The 20595-nt window shown below is 40.0% G+C and overlaps 1 protein-coding gene across 1 annotated transcript in view; it reads right to left on the minus strand.

Annotated features, from left to right (window-relative positions):
• Window positions 1-20595, minus strand: part of SYNE1 (spectrin repeat containing nuclear envelope protein 1) — a 503778-nt gene that overhangs the window by 61054 nt on the left and 422129 nt on the right. The window contains exons 119-126 of the mRNA XM_084624934.1: window positions 17558-17740; window positions 15752-15898; window positions 14173-14327; window positions 8495-8642; window positions 6697-6791; window positions 6078-6312; window positions 5000-5194; window positions 866-991 (exon numbers count right to left, since the gene is read on the minus strand). Coding sequence (XP_084481060.1) covers window positions 866-991; window positions 5000-5194; window positions 6078-6312; window positions 6697-6791; window positions 8495-8642; window positions 14173-14327; window positions 15752-15898; window positions 17558-17740 — 1284 coding nt within the window. The remainder of the gene's footprint in view (window positions 1-865; window positions 992-4999; window positions 5195-6077; window positions 6313-6696; window positions 6792-8494; window positions 8643-14172; window positions 14328-15751; window positions 15899-17557; window positions 17741-20595) is intronic.

Genomic DNA, 20595 nt, shown 5'->3' on the forward strand with positions numbered 1-20595 from the left:
ATTGAAATGACATGGGTTTAAAATCTATGAACTTTTACTTGTCTCATCTAAAAGAATCATGCAGTAAGAACTTCTAAACTAAAAAGAACCACCAATACTTAGCACTTTTAAAGCTTTTTATGGGCCTAATTCTGATCCAATTTATTTTGGTTTTGCCTAATGTAACCTAATTTACACCAATGTGAGATTAGAGACAGGCCCTATATTTTCCAAGTGCTGTACAAACATTAATCAGTGCCGTGCTAACGCTATTTAATGAACGGATGCACAAAATGTGCATGCAGACACAAACAGAAAATTGCACATGCAGTAATTATGGGCTGCTGGTCTATATAGTCAGTAATGTCAAGGCTTAGAATCATAGAATATCAGGGTTGGAAGGGACCCCAGAAGGTCATCTAGTCCAACCCCCTGCTCAAAGCAGGACCAATTCCCAGTTAAATCATCCCAGCCAGGGCTTTGTCAAGCCTGACCTTAAAAACCTCTAAGGAAGGAGATTCTACCACCTCCCTAGGTAACGCATTCCAGTGTTTCACCACCCTCTTAGTGAAAAAGTTTTTCCTAATATCCAATCTAAACCTCCCCCACTGCAACTTGAGACCATTACTCCTCGTTCTGTCATCTGCTACACCATTGAGAACAGTCTAGAGCCATCCTCTTTGGAACCCCCTTTCAGGTAGTTGAAAGCAGCTATCAAATCCCCCCTCATTGTTCTCTTCTGCAGGCTAAACAAGCCCAGCTCCCTCAGCCTCTCCTCATAACTCATGTGTTCCAGTCCCCTAATCATTTTTGTTGCTTATGATGGCTGAAGATGTTACAAGACAAGCAAATTGCAGATCAGATGGGGCTCAACAGAGTGCTTTACCTTGCAACGAATCTGCTCCGTATGCAGCTCATCATGGTGATCTGGCAATGGCTGAGAAAGCTTTTTCTTGAAGGATCTTAGTTTCTCCAGGGAGTCTGCTACGCCCTTTTCACATTTTTCCCAGTCCTCAGAGCAGAACAATTATTATTAGACTTCATTCCAGATTGGGGGGGGGGGGGAGTGGAAAGAGGCTCATCATGGTGAATCATTCAAGCTGACTAAATAATCATGGAATCATATGACTGAAAGAGACCTTGAGAGGTCATCTAGTCCAGTCCCCTGTACTCATGGCACCAATACCAACAAGCAGTGAGGATATCTGCAGAATAGGATGTCCCCATAAGCCCTTTTTATATAATATTCAAGTCTCAGAGTCTGGATGGCATGCACCAGTAGAGCATATTGTCTATTGGGCTGTGCTTCAGTGCTAGCAGCAGGCAAAACTAAACCCCTTCTATTACCACAGAGTCCTCAAGGTCTGATTTTGACCTTGCAATGTTGCTTCTCTCTGCCAAAAAGGGTTCCATGAGTCCCCTTAGGAATGATTGCATTAGGCAACCCATTGTACTTTGAAGAAGTAATCCCATTCAGCCTACTAAAATCCTAGTAGACAACAGCTGACATACATAAATACTGCAGGAATTGACCAGACTAAAGAACTCAGAGGAGTACAGCTATAAGTTTCTTTTGCAGAATGTCAGTTGTACGATACTAGAGAGGCCAGGATTTAGCTTCACAAATTCCTTCTTACGGTAGCAGATAAAAGTGAAAAAAAAAAACCCAAACAGTTAAGTATACAGAGAAGACCCCAGCTGATTTCTCCCTTGAAGTGGTATGATTCCATTTCTGTACAATTTTTTGGGGTGCGAGTTTCAGCATAAGAAAGAGTTCTGCTGTCACATTAGCTTTCAAAAATAATAAAAAAAGACTTTGCAGTCATAGACTATAAGTTTCCTTCCAGTTAAAGATTTTCGACCATCTTCAGATGATGTAGTAAGCAGGAGGAAAGCAAATGCATCATTCCAACAAAAAGCACAGACTCAGTTAACATTTCAGTGTCAGGGCTATTTCTAAATATCACATAATTAATAAACTAGATACATGCTCTGTAAAGTTGCATGTGCAAGTTGTTGAATGCATTAGACCTTGCTGTTTTCAACAGTGAAATGCATGAAAAAGAAAGCCTTCCGAGTTCATGTTGATGGATTTTACTTACAGTGCCACTTGTTTATAGCTGTTTAGCCAAAATTTCTCACAAGTGGCATAAGTTACCATGCATGTATTTTTACTGGAGTTTTTGATGCACACTTTTAACTACCTAAAGATTCAAGTTCTGAAATGTAAGGCACCACTCATCTTTAATAAGAACTTCCATTGCCACTGCTGACATTTCTGTTGTCTTAATGAGGTCATAACTATGGTGGATAAAAATCAATGATTTTTGTATTCAAATTAATTTTTTATTTAAATCATAGTAAGTTTTTCTTTTTAAAAATGAACCGGTTTAAAATGAAATCTGAATTTAATACAAAATATGTGAAGGCCTATACTTATCATAATCTCTTAAAACATTTAAATAAAAAAATTGTTTTGTATGTTTAATTAAATCCCAGTTACCATCCTAATGCAGACTGACACAAAACATGAGCAAAAGTTAATTATATAGTTAATAAGCAATATATCATTCAGTATTTTCGTACATACTAAAATATACAGAAGATGTGTGTATGTTCTGGTCTCCTGAGGTGTCCAAATGCTCTATACTGTCTGATCATCCATGTGAGCTCCCTAGCCTAACAGGAAGGCATCTGAAATTATTGTATCGTCAGGTGTGGGGGATGCTAGAAGATGACAGGGATAGTGGCCTAATCCATGAGGGAAGTATTAGAAGGGATATATTTTGATTTTAATAAGACTTTTGACAGTCCCACATCACATTCTCATAAACAAACTAAGGAAATGCAGTCTAGATGAATTTACTATAAGGTGGGTGCACGACTGGTTGAAAGACAATACTCATCAATGGTTCATGGTCAAACTTGGAGGATGTACCTAGTGAGGTCCCACGGGAGTTGTTAGGATATAGATATTCAGGCCTGTCTGCAAAGGCTTGTACTTTAAGAATTTAGGTGTATTCTTATCACTTGGCTAGTTATAGAGGTATAAAAGAAAGAATCAAAATCACTGTCTGCTGGTGTAAGGGCCTTCTCTTACCGTGACATCTGAGGCCCTGTTCTTAGGCTAAGGCCTTTGGCTAAGCAACAGAGGCAGCCATAAGCTGGGAAGCGAACGCTCACATCCTCACATTCCAAACTAGTCACATTGAAATAAGGTGCTATTGGGCTGTTAGGAATACAATCCTGTCCTGATAGTGCCTATCACCTCCAGAGAAAGGGAAGTGCCTAGAAAATGTAAAAGGAAACTTAGTTTGATAGCATCCTGTCTGGCAAGAACTCACTTATTAATAGCTGGGATGTGAAATCCTCATTTCTGTATTGTTTTGTCATTATAGTTCCCACTTTGCTATTGTTTGTCTGTATAATCTCTGTCTGGTTCTGTGATTGTTTCTGTCTGCTGTATAATTAATTTTGCTAGGTGTAAACTAATTAAGGTGGTGGGATATAATTGGTTACATAATCATGTTAGGATTGGTTAGTTAAATTTCAGGAACATGATTGGTTAAGGTATAGCAAAGCAGAACTCAAGTTTTACTATATAGTCTGCAGTCAATCAGGAAGTAGGGGTGTGGGGATGGGCATGCAGGTGGGGGAAATGGGAACAGGGAATGGGGGTAAGGAAATTGGAATCATGTTTTGCTAAAAAGGGGAAATGGGAACAGGGAATGGGGTGGGGAAATTGGAATCATGTTTTGCTAAGGGCAGGAATGGGAACAGGGACACAGGTGTAAGGCTCTGTGGTGTCAGAGCTGGGAAGGAGGATACTAAGGAAGGAAACCGGAATCATGTTTGCTGGAAGTTCACCCCAATAAACATCGGATTGTTTGCACCTTTGGACTTCAGGTATTGTTGCTCTCTGTTCATGCGAGAAGGACCAGGGAGGTAAGTGGGTGAAGGAATAAGCCCCCTAACAGGGGTTAGTCTTGGGTCTAGTACAACTCAGTATTTTCATTAATGACTTGGTTAATGGAGTGGAGAGCATGCTTATAAACTTTGGGGTTAACACCAAGCTGGGAGGAGATGCAAACACTTTGGGACACAGGTCCAGATTTCAAAATGAGCTTGACAAACTGGAAAACAGGTCAGAATGCAACAAAATGAATTTAAAGAAAGACAAGTGCAAAGTATTTAACTTGGGAAGGAAAAATCACATGCACAACTACAAAATGGGGAATAACTGGGTAGGTTGTAGTACTGCTGAAAAAAGATCTGTGGGTTATAGTGGATCACAGATTGAATGAGAGTCAACAATGTGCTTCAGTTGCAAAAATATTTCATCATCATCCATGGGAATTTAATGACATGCCCCATTTCCATTCATAAAATAGATGCAAGAGATGTGGCTAAATTCCAGTCTATCAAGTTGAGTGCTTACATTGGGTTTAGCATGCATTTTGGAGATTGCTTAAATTAAAACATGTTTTAATGGTCTCTCCTCCAAGATCTAAGAAATTTGTCTTAAACAACGAGTAGTCAAGATGCTGGAGAGAAAACTAGATGACTTGGTGGCTAGGTAAGTCCATACACTGGCATTTGAGTTGAAAGGGGAGATTTGCAATATTTGTAATACAATGTATATGAGGAATGACTAATCATAATGTTGCAAAATAAAATGCACATTCTTTCTGCAATGTTCACTAAAAGTATCAGTATAAAATTTAATACATATATAGACCTTTACACATCAGTGCTGCGCAAACACTAACTAGTAAATATTCACAATAGTCACATGAGAGGGAAGTATTATTACTCCTCTTTTATAAATGCGTAAAATGAGGCAGTGTAGTTAAATGACTTGCCCATGTTTATACAGTGAGCGAGTGGCAAAGCAAGATTTAATACACAGGAATTCCTGATGCCAAGGCCTGTGATCATTCCTCTTAATTACACTTCTTCACTATGCCATAACAATTAGTGTGTGTGGTTTTGTGCCTACTCATACAGCACGTGCACTTACTTTCAGTAGGAAGGTGAGCTGTTTCTTCTGTTGCTCAAGACGAACGGTGGCTAATTTCCAGCGCTCCTGAATTTCCGTGAGTTCTGTCTGCAGGGCTGTTTCCGCTCCACTGTCAGCAGAGAGCAGCAGCTGCTTCCCAGCTTCCACAGTTAAAATGTAGCTCCCTTGTTGCCGCAGGAGAACTTTTTCCCTAAGCTGCAAAGAGCCAATGATCTGTTAGCCTCTTGTTTTTAATCCTAGTGAGTTGTGATGTGTTAGTGTCCCTATAGCCAACATCGGTAAAATACATTTTTCTTTGCTACATGAGGGACCGTAGCTTAGATACAGTGGGTTGCTACCCAAATGCATAAAGCTACCATTTCACAGTTCAATCAGTAGGTCACTAGACAGAAGGTTTTGTCTCTTCATCCCCAGTGCATAAAGAGCTTTTGAGGGTGGCGGGGATGAGAAAACTTACTTTCCCTCCCCCCCACCTCCACCTGAGTAGTTCAGAAACTCTGCAAGGGAGAAGCTCCTCTCTTCTGACTTCTCCTGTGAAGAGCACAGCAGGCATGCAATGTGCATCAACACTGTTATTTTCAGCCCTGCAAATTCCAAGCTAATAAGTGGATTTGTCTGACTTTGCACAAAGATGGACAGCATGAGAGATCAAGGCCTTCTAATCATTATCTTAAGTTCTGGTGTGTCTTTAAGACCAAAGACTAATTAAAACAAACATATAGGAGCACATACAACCTTCACTGGGAGGTCAGGTGTGAATCAAGGAAATAAACAGGTGACTGGGTGAAAGGAAATCCTCAGCTGTTGCTTACATAGTCTTTGTTAAACACTATGTCACTGGGATTTTTTTAGATCTATAAATCCAGCTTTCCTTCTTTCTGAGGTATGCTACTAAGTCTATTCTCTACTCTGAAAAATGACTATGTCCAATATTTCTCTTGCTGGACTCCACTGACCTTTGACTATTGTAATTAATTAGATTCTAGCACACTTTTAAGATAAACAAAACCTCTTTCAACTAAACATTAAAGCACATGAGAAAAGGACTATAAAACTGTTTTTCACATATTGGCCATACCTGCGCTTCATCCAGCAGGGCTCTGGCTTGCTGCAGTGGAATAGGAACACCACCCAGTCCACTCACTGGCTGATAGGACACTTCCACCAGCCATTTGCGTAGTTTCTCTGCCATCTCTCTGTAACGCTGCCATTGGTGGATCTGGCTGTCAATAATTCCCCTCCTCTGCTGTGCCCTGCGAATCACTCCTTGCCATTGATTACTGAGCAGTGTCAGTTTCAGATTAAACTCATCCCTATTTGAGAACAAACAAACAATACCCTGAGTAAGAATTGTATCCTTGATCCATTTCTTTAGTAAATGAAAAGCTGAAAAATGTATGTTTTCGGACAGCTATCTATAAAGTCCTAGTAGAAAGGGATGCACTACTCTTTCATACGGCCACTAACATTCAACTGGGATCTAAAACTACCACTTTTCAGGACAATAGCCAATCGGTACCTTGGCTGCTTTCTAGCACACTTCTGCGACTTCCACCTACCCTCTGCCTGTTTGGCTTTATATGGTGTTCTCCTCAATGTCGGCACCATATTCCTTCTTTTCTGTTTGGCAATTACCTAGCACATAGCATGTGTTACCACAAATAAATAAATAAATAAACAAGCACACTAGTGTCTACCTGTCATCCACCTGTCCTTGCTCTAGTAGGTGTTGCCCATCAATGATGATTGAATGTAAAATCTGCTGGCGACTGAACATCTCTGCCTGGAACAGCTATTATAAAAGAGACAGAAGTGGTTTCAAAGCAAAGGTCTCAAAGGATTTCACTTCTTCTGCCATCACTGGCAAAAATTTCACTTCTCATTTAATTTACTCAAGGCTGAATCATGGTCCAGGTGAGCTCAATGGGAGTTTTGGTATCAACTTCAATGAGAATGGGATTAAGCCCTCAGTCTTGGGGAGGAGGAGGGAGGAGTAATTATTCTTCCCAGGAATGGAATTTTTTACTGTACATAAAAGCTAAACAAATTCAACAGAACCTAGGCATCCTTTGGAGATAATACTGTGATTGACAGCATGTTTTAAACACAAGGTGTATGAGGAATTTAGAATCTTGTGGTTCAGGAGTATTTGTGCACTTCTCATTTTCTGAAATGTTTTTAAATATAAATATGTTATAGTTCTTTGCTTTGTGAAGTCAGGTATCTGCATGCAGAATTTTTGAACCAAAACCTTGTACAAACTTAACAACATTGTAAGACAATTTTACATTGCTGATAAACCCTCTTTGACAGAGGTGCATAGCTGCATGGTGACATTGAAAATGTATTAGCTACTTTTTTAGTTTTATACTAATCAGATTAAAAATTTGGATTTTTTTTAAAGTTTTTAGTAGAAATACTGGACCAGATCTTCAGCTGGAGTGAATCACCATAACTCTGCTTAAGTCAATGGAGTTGTGCAGATTTACACCAGCTGAGCATATGGTCCATTGTGTGATTATTTTAAAATATATTTTTCAGGACTCAAGGAGAAAAAAAGACAACGCTCAAGTGATTTAGGAGCCAAAATCCCATTTTCAAAAGTGACTTAGGCACTTACAAGCCCTAAGTCTTAATCAAAGTCAATAGGATTTGGGCCCCTAAATACCTAAGTTACTATTGAAAATTTGTTTAGGCTCCTAAGTCACTTAGTTCCAGATTTTAAAAGGTATTTAAGTACCTACTTCTCATGGGAGTTAGGTGCCTAAATATCTTCAAAAATCTGGGCCTTAGATCCTTTTGAATTTTTTTACCCAATATATCTTACAACTTTTCAGTAGAGAAGAATGGTGCTTTCTGATATCTTTGCAGAATTTTTCTGACAGTATTGTTGGGGATGTATAGGAATCTGAGGTAGAGAATGTTTTATGTTAAAACACATATACGCACACTGTTTCTATGTTTAATCCACGTAAAAAACTAGTATCAATTTTGTTACAGGTATGTATGTGGAATAGAAAGGACTTTATCACCTAATCATCTTGTTATTGCCAAAACAGGGCTGTGGGCCTGAGAATTTCAGAAAGGCAACTAAGAAACTAGTAGTTAATACATTTACAGAAGTTCCCATCATCTCAGTCTCAGCCCAGGAAGCTAATTGGGTAGGACAGGGGGATGAGGATGGAACAGGGGAGCAATGGGAGCTAAGAGCGTGTTGGGAGATTAAAGGACTGGGAACTGATGCAGCAAACACTGCAGATGAGGATAATGGGATGTCAAATGGAAGACACAACCCTGTGAAATTACAGGATGATTGAAAACTTGATTTTTATACACAGAAAATATATATGGGCCACAGATTGCACATCACTGGTCTATATTTTTATATATTCACATGCTTAAATTATTAAGGTACAATATTCTCAGTGAGGATATAACAGAGGTAGCTTATTTCAGGATACAGTCTCTCCATGAAGTCTGTTTGTTATAACTTGCCTCGTGTGCCCTCTGTTGCTCCAACAAACTCTGGTAGTTTCCTGAAATCTCTGCAGCCAGTTTCTGCTCAGTCTGAACCAGAAATTCCATCCAACTCTCACATTTCTCCAGAAAGGTCTGGTGTTGCAGCAAGAAAGACTGCAGCTTACTAAAAGGATGAAAGGTCAATTCATTAATGCCTCCAACTCACACAAAATAAAATGACAATGGTTTTCCAGGGAGCCATTACAATTCTGGCTGCAATAGATTTTCCATCACAAACCTACACATTGCCTTATCCTAGGAGGCTGTTTGATCCTCCCACCCTTTTCGCCCATTTGTTTAGTCTACATGTAAACAAAAACAGTATCATTTAAAACGTCAACTTGTGTTCATAAACAAATAATCACCATAACTTTTCTTTTGGTAGAATTCCCTTTGCCTCTTAGCTCAATATATAGAGGCCCAAGCTCATTATAACTTTATAACAATGCCTGAAGTCATGTCTACACTTAAAAGGGTTTGCCAGTAGAGATCTACCAGCAGAGCTATACCTCCCCAGTGGAGAGACAGCTCACACGGTAAAAAAAGTTCTTCTGATGATATAACTTAAACCAAGTCCCTGAATGGAATACCAAAATAGGATAACTGCATCTATACTAACTGGGCTTTTTGCCAGGAGAATTGGGTCTACACTAGGGCTTTTGCCAGCATACCTATATTGTTTAGGGGTGTGATTTTTCACTCTCCTAATCTATACAACTGCTGACAAAACTTTTGAGTGTAGACGAAACCCTAGTTGTGATCCCAAAGGAGAGTAGCATCAGTTAATACAATATTGGTAACATAAAAAGGCCTGAGCTACATTTAAGTTTTACTGGCACAGCCACATTGATTGGGGATGTGATTTTTTTTTAAGCAACATAAATATACTGGCAAAAGCCGGGGTGTAAATGCAGTGATGCTGGAACAACTGTACTTATATCAGCATAGTTTATGCTGGTTTCAGAGAAAAGTATAAGAACTTTTATACTGATATAACTACATCCACACAAGAAACTTTTGCCAATATAGCTATACACAGGAAGACATGGGCTTTAGGAAGCCTGCTCCTAAGTGACCAGAGGAGCTAGCAAACAGGAGTGGCTATTGGGGGAGTTTTGCAAGGGAGTTTAAGATACATGTAACATTCCTTAAACTTCTTTAAACTTAAGCCACAAAAAAAACCCTGATAAAAACAAAACCTCAACAAAGGAATTAACTTCAGGAGTAAAAAGAGAATGCAGGCAGCGGTCCAGCAACAGAGTAGGGGCTATCTAGTTTATTGCACTCAATGCATCATTTATGATTACCTGCCCTATGGATGGGTGGCATATGTGGGCATTGGGTGCAAATAGCTCCTAGTCCTCAGAGACCGTGTATGGGCTTTGGAGACCAGAGGGCTGAGTTGGAGGAGCTAAGGGAGACATTGGTACATAGATGAGACTTTCTGGGACACAGTAGAATGGTCCCACCCCATGTCTGACAGCTTCTGTGCTGTTGAGGATGAAAGTCTCAGGGAAGAAGAACAACCAACTGGAGCAGAGGGAAATGATCCCATAGTTGGGACCCTCCTTCCAGATGATGTTACGGTATCCTCTCACACTGAGGATACCTCTCTGGGGGAAGGAACTCCAGTTATTAGGAAGAGACAGGTATTAGTAATGGGCGATTCGATCATTAGAAACATAGATAGCTGGGTTTGCGATGACTTGAGACATCTAGATAGATTTAAGTGTAGTGCTGGGGAGGAGCTGGTGGTCATGATACATGTAGATAAGAATGACATAGGGAAGGATAGGAGAGAGGTCCTGGAGGCAAAATGTAGGCTGCTAGGTAACAGATTGAAGTCCAGAGCCTCCATGGTAGCATTCCCTGAAATACTTCCAGTTCCACGTGCAGGCAGAACTGCAGGGTCTCAATGCGTGGATGAGATGATGATGTAGGGAGGAAGGGTTTAGATGTATTAGGAACTTTTGGGAAATGGGGAGCCTACACAGGAAGGATGGGCTCCACCTAAACCAAAATGGAACCAGATTGCTGGTACTTAAAATTAAAAAGGCTGTATAGGAGTTTTTAAACTAAGGGCTGGGGGAAAGCCGAAAGGTGTGGAGGAGCATGTGATTCGGACAGAGACATCCCTTTGGGGAGGATCTACTAATGGAGATTCTCTAGGGCCTAGTAAGGAGGAGAGGATGGAAGATGATAAAATACAGGTAGGATCTGAATAGAAATAGTCAAATGAAAAAAAGTCCCATTCCATTACATTATGTAAGAGCAGACAACTAAAAAGTGACAAGTTTTTAAAGTACTTATATATAAATATTCTATAAGTCTAAATAATAAGATGGGTGAACTAGAGTGCCTCGTATTAAATGAGGATATTGATATAATAGGCAACACAGAAACTTGGTGGAATGAGGATAATCAGTAGGACACAGTAATACCAGGGTACAAAATATATCGGAAGGACAGAACAGGTAGTGCTGGTGGGAGAGTGGCACTATATGTGAAAGAAAGCATAGAATGAAATGAAGTAAAAATCTTAAATGAACCAAACTGTACCACAGAATCTCTACGGATAGTAATTCCATGCTCGAATAATATAGCAGTAGGGACATACTACCGACCGCCTGACCAGGATCGTGATAGTGACTGTGAAATGCTCAGGGAGATTAGAGAAGCTATTAAAATAAAAAACTCAATAATAATGGGGGATTTCAACTGTCCCCATATTGACTGGGTACATGTCACCTCAGGACGGGATGCAGAGATAAAGTTTCTTGACACCTTAAATGACTGCTTCTTGGAGCAGCTAGTCCTGGAACCCACAAGAGGAGAGGCAATTCTTGATTTAGTCCTAAGTGGGAGCACAGGGTCAGGTCCAAGAGGTGAATATAGCTGGACCCTTTGGTAATAGTGACCAAAATATAGTTAAATTTAACATCCCTGTGGTGGGGAAAACACCACAGCGGCCCAACACTGTAGCATTTAATTTCAGAAATGGGAACTACACAAAAATGAAGTTAATTAAACTAAAATTAAAAGGTACAGCTCCAAAAGTAAAAACCCTGCAAGCTGCATGGAAACTTTTTAAAGACACCATAATAGAGGCTCAACTTAAATGTATACCCCAAATTAAAAAACATAGAAGAGAACCAAAAAAGAGCCACCATGGTTAACAACAAAGTAAAAGAAGCAGTGAGAGGCAAAAAGGCATCCTTTAAAAAGTGGAAGTTAAATCCTACTGAGGAAAATAGAAAGGAGCATAAACTCTGGCAAATGAAGTATATAAATATAATTAGGAAAGCCAAAAAGGAATTTGAAGAACAGCTAGCCAAAGACTCAAAAAGTAATAGTAAATTTTTTTAAAGTACATCAGAAGCAGGAAGCCTGCTAAACAACCATTGGGGCAACTGGACGATTGAGATGCTAAAGGAGTACTCAAGGATGATAAGAAAAGGAGTACTTGTGGTACCTTAGAGACTAACCAATTTATTTGAGCATAAGCTTTCGTGAACTACAGCTCACTTCATCGGAAGCTTATACTCAGATAAATTGGTTACTCTCTAAGGTGCCACAAGTACTTCTTTTCTTTTTGCGAATACAGACTAACACGGCTGTTACTCTGAAGGATGATAAGGCCATTGTGGAGAAATTAAATGAATTCTTTGCATCGGTCTTCATGGTTGAGAATGTGAGGGAGATTCCCAAACCCGAGCCATTCTTTTTAGGTGACAAATCTGAGGAACTGTCCCAGATTGAGGTGTCATTAGAGGAGGTTTTGGAACAAACTGATAAATTAAACAGTAATAAGTCACCAGTACTAGATGGTATTCATCCAAGAGTTCTGAAGGAACTCAAATGTGAAATTGCAGAACTACTAACTGTAGTCTGTAACCTATCATCTAAATCTGCTTCTGTACCAAATGACTGGAGGATAGCTAATGTGATGCCAATTTTTAAAGAGGAATCCAGAGGTGACCCTAGCATTTACAGGCCAGTAAGCCTGACTTCAGTACTAGGCAAACTGGTTGAAACTATAGTAAAGAACAAAATTGTCAGACACATTGATTAACATAATTTGTTGGGGAATAGTCAACATGGTTTTTGTAAAGGGAAATCATGCCTCAGCAATCTACTAGAATTCTTTGAGGGGGTCAACAAGCACATGGACAAAGGGGATCCAGTGGATATTGTGTATTTAGATTTTCAGAAAGCCTTTGACAAGTCCCTCATCAAAGGCTATTAAACAAAGTAAGCTGTCATAGGCTAAGAGGGAAGGTCCTCTCATGGACTGGTAACTGGTTACAAGATAGGAAACAAGGGGTAGGAATAAATGGTCAGTTTTCAAAATGGAGAGAGGTAAATAGTGGTGTCCCCTAAGGATCAGTCCTATTCAACATATTCATAAATTATCTGGAAAAAGGAGTAAACAGTGAGGTGGCAAAATTTGCAGATGATACAAAACTACTCAAGATAGTTAAGTCCCAGGCAGACTGCGAAGAGCTACAAAAGGATCTCTCAAAACTGGCTGACAGGGCAACAAAATGGAAGATGAAATTCAATGTTGATAAATGCAAAGTAATGTACATTGGAAAACATAATCCCGACTACATATAAAATGACAGGGTCTAAATTAGCTGTTACCACTCAAAAGAGAGATCTTGGAGTAATTGTGGATGGTTCTCTGAAAACATCCAGTCAATGTGCAGTGGCAGTCAAAAACAAACAGAATGTTGGGAATCATTAAGAAAAGGATAGATAATAAGGCAGAAAATATCATATTGCCTGTATGTAAATCCATGGTCCACCCACATCTTGAATATTGCATGCAGATGTGGTTGCCCCATCTCAAAAAAGAGCAACAAAAATTATTAGGGGTATTGACAAAAAGAAAAGGAGTACTTGTGGCACCTTAGAGACTAACCAATTTATTTGAGCATAAGCTTTCGTGAGCAACAGCTCACTTCATCGGATGCATTGAGTGTCTGCCATATGAGGAGATATTAATAACACTGGGACTTTTCATCTTGGAAAAGAGGTGACTAAGGAGGGATATGATAGAGGTCTATAAAATCATGATTGATGTGGAGAAAGTAAATAGGGAAGTGTTATTTATTCCTTCATATAATACAAGAACTAGGGTCATGAAATGAAACTAATAGGCAGCAGGTTTAAAAACAAACAAAAGGAAGTATTTTTTCACACAATGCACAGTCAACCCTGTGGAATTCCTTGCCAAAGGATGTTGTGAAGGCCAAGACTATAACAGGGTTCAAAAAAGAACTAGATAAATTCATGGAGGATAGATCCATCAATGGCTATTAGCCAAGATGGGCAGGGATGGTGTCCCTAGTCTCTGTTTGCCAGAAGCTGGGAATGGATGACAGGGCTGGATCACTTGGTGATTACCTGTTCTGTTCATTCTCTCTTGGGCATCTGGCATTGGCCACTGTCCGAAGACAGGATACTAGGCTAGATGGACATCTGGTCTGATCCAGTATGGTCGTTCTTATGTTCTTACTGGTTTTGCTACACCAGCAAAATTCACATAGTGCAGGCAAAGCCAAAGTTTCACATGCCATGCATTAAACTGCCTTTTACAGCTCAGAATGACTAGCACAGAGTAATATACATGTCCTTTTAGCTGACCCAACCTGAATCTTTCTGTCGTCTGAGATGAGATCATGCACCACCGCCTGTTCAGATTCTGCATCCGTTTGATTTCTTTATCATTCAGGGGTAGCCTGTAACCCAGCTCGTTCAGACGGTCCAAGTCTGGCGCCATGCTACTGAACTTTAACATCTGGCTCTGGAACAAGTGACAAAGAATATATGTAGCTATAGATAGAGAAATTCAGTAATTATCTTATTGAAATCTGAAAATTATGGGAAAGCTCCCAGTTGACAAATTTGGGATGGCTTGGATTGCCACCTTGTGGTAAGTGTTCTCCATTGTCAGGCAAGACACCTTTTCATGATCCTAGATCCTTGCAAAAGTAGGCATCTCTTCAAAGATAGTGCACTTAGCCTGTGAGAAGAAATGTCTTCTGCTGATCAGTACACCCAGCAATTAAGACATAGTGGAGAGAGGTTCTGTAGCTATTTCTGGTGGAAGGATAACAGCAGGGCTAAAATGGAGGAAATACTGGGTTTGCAGGGGAGGAGGAGTGTCATCAACTTTCTTTCAGGGATTTGTCCCTCACAGAAGTAAAAAGACATGAACAAGTGACCATATATATATAGTATAATACACATACACATTCACTTTAATTATTAAGATATTCAAAAATGAGTATATGAGAGAAATAACTTAATTCAGGGTATAGAAAATACCACTCCATAAAGTTCATTTGACTTAACTTGCCACTTGTGCAGATGTTAAGATAAATTTTAAAATGTGTAATACTTTCTAGAGTTGGTAACAGACCAAAAATCTGGATGTGCACACTCCTAAACTCGGGGAAGTTTGGATCTGGTCCTGAATTTCCAACAGAGTATTCTGGGAATCCTCTGTATAGTAAGCAGATTATCTATTAAGTTTCAAAGTGTGGTCATTCTCATGGGATCAGACTGTTAAACTCTGCACCATATTCAGGGATCATTGATGCATCTTGCATCTCTGTTGAAATGTTATATTTAGGCATTTATTTTCTTTCCTGATAGTATCCAGATATGAGAGGAGATGAGATACAGCACATAATATCCAGTTAGCTGTCCAAACGTTTGAAGGTTCAGTTTAGGGAAGCAGCCAAAGGTCTGGCTGTCCAAATCAATCTTATATGAACCTCTTGTATCTACAAAGCTTATGTGAACAGTCTTCCTGCTTCCAGGTAGGCCAGAAATAAAAGAATTTATTTTGTGGTACTTTATCTTTTCTACTTTCTGTGCCAGGCTCAGGAATTACAGAGGTTCAGGAATATGAAGAGAACAGAGACAAAAGAAAATGCACAAACTTTTCTAAACTTCTAAAACTGTTCAAGTTTGGAATGATGTTTTGGTACTTATTTTATTCCAACCAGTTTGCCCATCCAAATCCTTCTTACACTGAGGCACAAGGCAGGCAGTTAAGGATAGAATGCCAGAATTAACTTTTGGTTTTCTGTCTTTAGTGTGTGTATGTAAGGTCTTTAATGATAAGTGAATGCATATGTGGATTTTGTGCATATGCTATACTATACATGGATCACGCTGACCTCACAATTTCATGTCATACTGTCTATATTTGCCACTCACTTTGAGTTCTTCCATCCTATTCTGGATTGTAGAGAGGTCGGAAGAATGACTGGGGTCTTGTCCTTTCAACATTTCTTCAGCTTCTGTTATCCAGGCCTCCAGGTCTTCTAGGCTCTTAGCAAATGTCTCATAGTCTAGCACTCCAGTCTTAGGCACAAAAGAAAGTCCACAATTTAAAAGCTTAACATGAGGTCACATAATATTCATGTTCTTGCTCTGCTCCTCACTGCCCTTTCAGTCATTCTGATGCTCCAACTCCTATAACAGTAATTCTCACTGGTAGCAATGTGACTGCTTCTCCATAGTAGAACCAATATTTTTTGATTACAGAGGCAGTGGTACTGCCTCCATAGTAAAGGCTGTATTTGTTTTGAAAGTGAGGTTATAATTCTTTTGCTAGGCATGAAAACAAGAGTTGATTGTAATTTACACCATTTAGTCTATAAAGCACCAATTCAGCAAAGTACTTAGCACAGGCTTAACTTCAAGCACATGCACAATGAAGTCAATGGGATGAATAGAGGGCAACAGTAAACCTTTACTTTTCAAGAAAGTTGCAAGTAAATCAGTTCTGTTAGGCTTTCAAAGGAATTAACAATGATGTTTTTCAAAAAATTAGGGCTGGTTTCTAAAGCTTTGGAGATCCTTTACCATATAAATAGCTTTGTTGTAACATTTGAAACTCTGCATAAATGTAATTCTAAATAAAATCTCACACACATAGTAATTTAAAAAGAAAAATTCAACCCCCAAATTTCTTAGCTTTATCTTAATTTTAAGGTTTCAGGACTGAATGCTAAAACTGGAATGTTATTATTTTTAAAATAGTTAAGGTGTCTTGAGATAATTAAACTTCTCCCTTTATAAAACTGAATTGTCTGCTTAAGTAATACCGTTAATAAAAATCAATAGTAGTCACAGTTAAATTCTAGATTGCTATAAAAGCCCCTTTCTTTTTACTCTCTTATAAAATGGCATGCATGCTTGTTATTTTGTAGGTTTAACAAACCAAACTGGCAGTCTTATGAGCACTTTCTACAGCGCACAGCCATCTGGATCTAAGCTACTTCCCTGTACTTTTCCCATGCGTGTGTACTTATGCTGCACCGCTGTTGTGCTTTAAATCAGCAGAACTGGACATTTCCCATGCCATGGGCAACTGATCTACGATCACAGTTTCTTTACTGGTTTCAGAGTAACAGCCGTGTTAGTCTGTATTCGCAAAAAGAAAAGGAGGACTTGTGGCTGTACATATTTAACGTGGGATTTTCAAAAGCATTCAGCATTGGCCCTTTCCCACTGAAGTAAATGGTAACACTCTCACTGACTTCAGTGGGAAAAGAGCTAGATTAACGATGAATGCTTTTAAAAATCCAACCCTGGTTTCTCTACATGTTTACTGACTGTGAGGGACTCCTTGATATTTCCTAGCCCCTTATAGCTAAGTAGCAGCTGTGGATCAGGAGGATTAGCTCTATACAGTGACTGACTGTCATGTCCACAGTTACTACGGGGTTTCTAGCTTCCCATGATAAATTTCTGCCCCTCTTGCAAGGTTTGTTGTCCCTTTTTCAGCACTGGGATTCACCTTCCTAGTTCCCTACTATAGGTTTGGGCATGCTAGTTGAATTCTCCCACATTTAGTTGTGTACTACACATACTACATGGATCTCTAGGGAATACATGTGCAGATAATGCACCTTTCATGGGGTGTAATTTTCTGTGCAACTTTTGCTAGCTTAGTGTACACTTTTTCAGGTAGAATGGAATGATCAGGCGCAATGAATATAAGCAAGCTTTTCATACCTGAAGTATAGCCTTTTGCCTGATGAGAGCCTGCTCTAAGGCTGACAAGTTTTGGCTCAGGGAGAGTTGATCAGACTGAATAGCTGCTGCTGCAGACATCTCCACTTGTTGCTTAAGCTGCTCTCCAAGTTCATGGAGAACAAGCAGGGAATCCTGCACTGTCCCCAGGCATTTCAATAGATCCTGTAGTGAATAAAAGCTTAAAAATCACTCTGCTTCAAAACAATCTCAGCTGAGCTCTTGGGGTTCTCAAAATTTGCCATGTAACTCATGAAAAAAAGGATTACATTTAAACATAGATACTATTACATTCCACAAGAAAAGCCTTTAGTAACTCTTGATTGACCTCTGTAGCATGGAAAAGAACATATGTTTCAGTACATATACTCAAAGGATTGGAAAAGGAGTGACCGATGAGCTATTTACATGCAAATTTTGAGCACTGATCAGAAACACATGTGGAAAGCATCCATGTGCATCAGTTGATATGATGTCATTTCTAGCAGCAAAAATACCTCACCTTGGATCAGTACGTTCAGCTTTGACTGGAAACACCCACTCTTTAACTTAAGTAACCTAGCAGGAAGATTTTTTAAATCCATTTTTTTATGCTTAGTCTTCATGGCAAAAGCATGCCAAATGAGCACAGGAGGAAACAATCCTACTTTGGCATTTCTAGTTGTGAACCCAAGTGCCTGCAAAACCCACGAATGCAATTTTAGGTAGCAATTTTTTAATCTGTTTTGATAGCTTACACTAAACAGAATGAAAATGGCGAGGACCTATGTCACAGGGTGGCTTGTCTAGCTCTCTGTGCCAGAATAAGTGAACATAAGAGCAGCCATAGTGGGTCAGACCAAAGGTCCATCTAGCTCAATAGCCTGTCTTCCGACAGCGGTCAATGTCAGATGCTCCCCAGGGAATGAACAGAACAGGTAATCATCAAGTGATCCATCCCCTGTCGCTCATTCCCAGCTTCTGGCAAACAAAGTCTAGGGACACCGTCCCTGCCCATCCTGACTAATAGCCATTGATGGACCTATCCTCCATGATTTTATCTCGTTCTTTTTTGAACCCTGTTATAGTCTTGGCCTTCACATCCTCTGGCAAAGAGTTCCACAGGCTGACTATGTGTTGTGTGAAAAAATACTTCCTTTTGTTTGTTTAAAACCTGTTGCCTATTAATTTTATTTGGTGACCCCAACTTTTTGTATTATGAGAAGGAGTAAATAGCACTTCCTTATATATTTTCTCCATACCAGTCATGATTTTACAGACCTCAATCATATCCCCCCTTAGTCGTCTCTTTTCCAAGCTGAAAAGTCCTAGTTTTATTAATCTCTCCTCATACAGAGGCCATTCCGTATCCCTAATCATTTTTGTTGCCCTTTTCTGAACCTTTTCCAATTCCAATATATCTTTTTTCAGATGGGGCGACCACATCTGCATGCAGTATTCAAATGTGAGCGTACCATGGATTTATATAGAGGCAGTATGATATTTTCAGTCTTATCATCTATCCCTTTCTTAATGATTCCCAACATTCTGTTCACTTTTTTGACTGCCGCTGCACATTGAGTGGATGTTTTCAGAGAACAATCCACAATGACTCCAAGATCTCTTTCTTGAGTGGTAACAGCTAATATAGACCACATCATTTTGTATGTATAGTTGGGGTTATGTTTTCCAATGTGCATTACTTTGCATTTATCAACATTGAATTTCATCTTACATTTTGTTGCCCAGTCAGCCAGCTTTGTGAGATCCTTTTGTAGTTCTTCTGCCTGGGACTTAACTATCTTGAGTAGTTTTGTATCATCTGCAAATTTTGCCACCTCAATGTTTACCTCTTTTTCCAGATCATTACGAATAGGACTGGGCCCAGTACAGGTCCCTGGGGAACACCATTTACCTCTTTCCATTCTTAAAATGACCATTTATTCCTATCCATTGTTTCCTATCTTTTAACCAGTTACCAATCCATGAGAGGACCTTCACTTTTATCCCATGACTGCTTACTTTGCTTAACAGCCTTTGGTGAGGGACCTTGTCAAAAGCTTTCTGAAAATCTAAAGCTAGCAGTTTGGCCAATTAAGAGGGCCAATCAGTACCTGTGGCTATAAAGAATGGGAAGAATCAGAGAGGTTCCCTCAGTAAGTGAGTGAGGGTTGTCTTAGAGCTGGGTCATTCAGGAAAAGGGCAGGTGAGACCTATCAGATACCAGGTGGATGGCACAAGGTCCCAGAAGGAAGCTGTGGGAGGTTCCTGGGGAAAGCTGAAGGCAGGATAGCAGAAGAGGGATTTGCTGGGTGGCATCCCCAAGCCAGAGAGCTGATGGCAGGAGATCAGTGGAGGGGCTTACTTGCTGACAACTCCACACTAGAGAGGTGGGTCCAGGGAAGGATACTCCCCTGGTGAGGATGATCTCCCAGCAGAACAGCTGTGGTGTTTCCTGCTGGGAAGAGCAGGGTTGCACTCTAGTTGATAAGGCTGGGGTGGCTGTCCTGGCGGAGGAGCCTACATGTGGCAAACGGCACCAGACTGTGGTAAGGAAGGACTGCCCAAGGAGAGGGCGGGAGGGGGGTGCCTGCTGGGAAGAGCAGGGCTTTAAAGACTCTATCCAGCAGATGTGGGAGATGGACTATGTTTGGGACTTCTGTTGCAGATTCAGTGAGCTATGTTTTGCTAATAACCAGGTCTAAGAAGGGATATTATTAAAGCTGGAGAGCCTGAAGTGGAGTGACTGAGGTCTCTGAAAGAGTGAACTGAAGCTGACGTGCCTGTTGTGCCGGTACCTGATGCTGAGGGTGCTCCAGGAAACCTCTGTGACAACCTGCCTATCAAAGGCAGTGGTATAATGGGCTATCGTAACTCATAAATGAAGAAAGACATTTGTCCAAGTCTAGGAGGTAAATTGTACCTTTGCCATGAGATGTGGGTAAACTGGTGAAAGGGCAGAATCTTGAGATTTCAACAGAGTGCATGGTGTCCTTTCACAGTGAAAGAGAGGTGGGAAAAGATTTTGAACTTATCTCTTC

The sequence above is a fragment of the Lepidochelys olivacea genome (assembly GCF_965140295.1).
Source record: "Lepidochelys olivacea isolate rLepOli2 genome assembly, chromosome: 3".
Lineage (NCBI taxonomy): Eukaryota > Metazoa > Chordata > Testudines > Cheloniidae > Lepidochelys > Lepidochelys olivacea.